General features: G+C 43.2%; 1 protein-coding gene across 1 annotated transcript in view; it reads right to left on the bottom strand.

Annotated features, from left to right (window-relative positions):
- LOC116526494 (transmembrane channel-like protein 7) overlaps nt 1-3,158 on the bottom strand; it is a 37,280-nt gene that overhangs the window by 23,673 nt on the left and 10,449 nt on the right. Inside the window, exon 4 of the mRNA XM_032242812.1 lies at nt 753-900. Within this exon, the coding sequence (XP_032098703.1) occupies nt 753-900 (148 nt within the window). The remainder of the gene's footprint in view (nt 1-752; nt 901-3,158) is intronic.

The following is a 3,158-nucleotide window of genomic DNA, read 5'->3' as shown; positions in this document are numbered from 1 at the left end:
AAAAAAAAAAAAAAAAAAAAAAAAAAAAAAGGCTGCAATTGGACTTTGGAATGAATGTGGAAACAGAACTATAAACTATTCATATTACTTAAATATAGTACGTGTCATTTCTTCAAACAGCATATAGATGAGTTGGTGTTATTTTTTCTTTTACCCAATCTCTGGTAAAAGTAGTCTCTGCTTTTATTAGGAGAATTTAATCTGTTCATATTTAGTGTAAGAAAGAATAGATTTGATTTTATTCCTTCCACTTTATTATGCTTCCATTTGTCCCCTCCTCCTTTTCTTTGATGGGTTTATTAACATGCTATTCTTTACTTCTTTCTTGCATTCATTTGGAAACTCTCTTGTGCTTTTTCATATACTCTCCATCCCACCCTATTGTCAGAATGTTCCCTCCTTAGTCCCATTTCTCCTGATATAAGCAAATGTTTATGACAGGTCCTCATCAGGTGGAAAAATAACAATGTAAAGTAGCAGGGTGTGGGGAAAGACATCATCTCCTTGCAGCCACTGCCTCCCCACCCCACTTCCCCATCCCAGTTCACCAGTGCTCCTGTTCAAGTCTAGGGTAATCAACCCCAGTAACGTGTTCGCTGTGAAAAGTTCTTGAAAACTATACAGAAGTAACTTGATAAGCACCAGGGACCACCTGGCCCCCATCCTAGATCCTCTGCAAGCTGAAAACTCAAGCTCCCAAGGCAGGACTTGCCGGTGAGGACCCCACTATGGGAAAACCCAGGAGCACTCACTCGGAGCTCGTACCGCAAGCTGCTGTGCTTCAGATCCGCCATGCTGCGGTTAGTGATGCAGAAGTCCCAGCCAGCAAAGATCTTGTTGCAGTAACTCTGAAAGTGCTCCTCACTCCGAATCAGGTTGATTTTGAATCCTTCCACCGACCTGACCCCAAAACACAATCATCCTTCTTTTAGGAACAACAGCAAAAAAGAGGCCCCTGAATTGACTTTGTCTGAAACTTAAAAAGTTAGACATAGCTGCATTTTTAGCCCACTGTCACATGGTCAAGTTTGGGGCCATTCTACATATATGTGGCAGCTAACAGGGTATCTCATTGTTGAAAGTCCTTTCCTTTTACCCATCTAATGGCTTCAATCACAGCTAGAATAAAATCCAAACCCTTTTGCCCAACTGTTTTTTTTTTTTCGAGATGGAGTCTCGCCCTGTCGCCCAGGCTGGACTGCAGTGGTGCGATCTTGGCTCACTGCAACCTCCGCCTCCTGGGTTCAAATGATTCTCCTGGCTCAACCTCCCAAGAAGCTGGGATTATAGGCTCTTGCCACCATAACTAGTTAATTTTTGTATTTTTAGTAGAGACAGGGTTTCACCATGTTGGCCAGGCTGGTCTTGAACTCCTGACCTCAGGTGATCTGCCCACCTTGGCGTCCCAAAGTACTGGCATTACAGGCATAAGCCACTGTGCCCAGCCAGCCTCAACCTTTATTTTAGATTCAGGAGTACATGTGCAGGTTTGTGACCTTGGTAATATTACATGATGCTGAGGTTTTGGGTACAAATGATCCCATCATCCAGGTACTGAGCACAGTACCCAATAGTCCTTCGATCCTTGCCTCCCTCCCTCCCTCTGCACTCTAGGAGTCCTCAGTTTCTTTTGTTGCCATCTTTATGTCCATAAGTACCCAACGTTTAGCTCCCACTACTAAGTGAGAACATGCTGTTCTGTTCTTGCATTAATTTGCTTTGGATAATGGCCTCTAGCTGCATCCATGTTGCTGCAAAGGACATGATTTCATTTCTTTTTTATGGCTGTGTAGTATTCCATGGTGTATGTGCACCACATTTTCTTTATCCAATCCTCTGTTGATGAGCACCTATGTTGATTCCATGTCTTTGCTACTGTGAATAGCACTGTGATGAACATACGAATGCATGTGTCTTTTTGGTAGAATGATTCATTTTCTTTTAAAATCCAAACTCCTTAATACAGCCTAGAGATCCTATATGATCCAGTTCTGCCGTCTCTCCTCCCATGTAACTATACCGGCTTTCTCTTCTTTCCATAAATACACAAATTCCTGTTCCTGCCTCTGGGCCTCTGCACTTGGGAATTTCCACTACCATCTCCAAGGATGCTGCTTCTCTGACTCTCCCTATGACTGGTCCTTCCATCCTTTGGATTTTGGCTCAAATAACCCCTTTATGATCCCTCACCTTCCCTTCTAAGGCTGTCACCCCCACTTCAAGTCAGTCCCTTTTATTTAATTCACAGCAATGACACAACCTGCAATTATCTTATTCATCTGTTTACTGCTTGTAGCTCCTTACTCTAACTAAATTTTAAATTCCTCGAGAGAAGTTACCCTGGGTATCTTGCCACCTTTATGTCCATAATGCATGGACTATATCTATGGTTAATATGCAACTGATGGATAAATCAATGAATATATGACTTAAATAGTATATTAACTATTTAGGGCTGGGCGCAGTGGCTCACACCCATAATCCCAGGACTTTGGGAGGCTGAGGCAGGCAGATCACCTGAGGTCAGGGGTTCAAGACCAGCCTAGCCAACATGATAAAACCTCATCTCTACAAAAATACAAAAGTTAGCTGGGCATGATAGCAGGTGCCTGTAATCCCAGCTACCTGGGAGGCTGAGGTTGGAGAATCGCTTGAACTTGGGAGGCAGAGGTTGTAATGAGCCGAAATCATGCCCCTGCACTCCAGCCTGGGTGACAAGAGTGAAACTCTGTCTCAAAATAAAAAACAAAACCAAAAAACACTATTTAGTGAGCACCTGTTTAGGGCAGATACAATTCTGTTGCACATTTTTTATTCATTCAAATGCTTTCATGGAAAAAATATACCCTGGCACTTGATAGTATAAAATACCAGATGCTATCTGCAGTCCTCTGTAGATAAAACAGGTTATTTTTAGGACTTGCTAGTGAGGCACGAAGACAATAAAAGTGGAAGGAATTGATCAGGCGTGGTGGCTTATGCCTCTAATCACAGAACTTTGGGAGGCCGAAGCGGGTGGATCACGAGGTCAAGAGATGGAGACCATCCTGGCCAACATGGTGAAACCCCACCTCTACTAAAAATACAAATAAAATTAGCTGGGCATGGCGGTGGGTACCTGGAGTCCCAGCTACTTGGGAGACTGAGGCAGGAGAATC

This window comes from Sapajus apella, unplaced genomic scaffold (assembly GCF_009761245.1).
Source record: "Sapajus apella isolate SASKATOON/1434 unplaced genomic scaffold, GSC_monkey_1.0 scaffold51, whole genome shotgun sequence".
Taxonomy (NCBI): Eukaryota; Metazoa; Chordata; class Mammalia; order Primates; family Cebidae; genus Sapajus; species Sapajus apella.
This window is presented reverse-complemented; position numbering and strand designations above follow the sequence as displayed.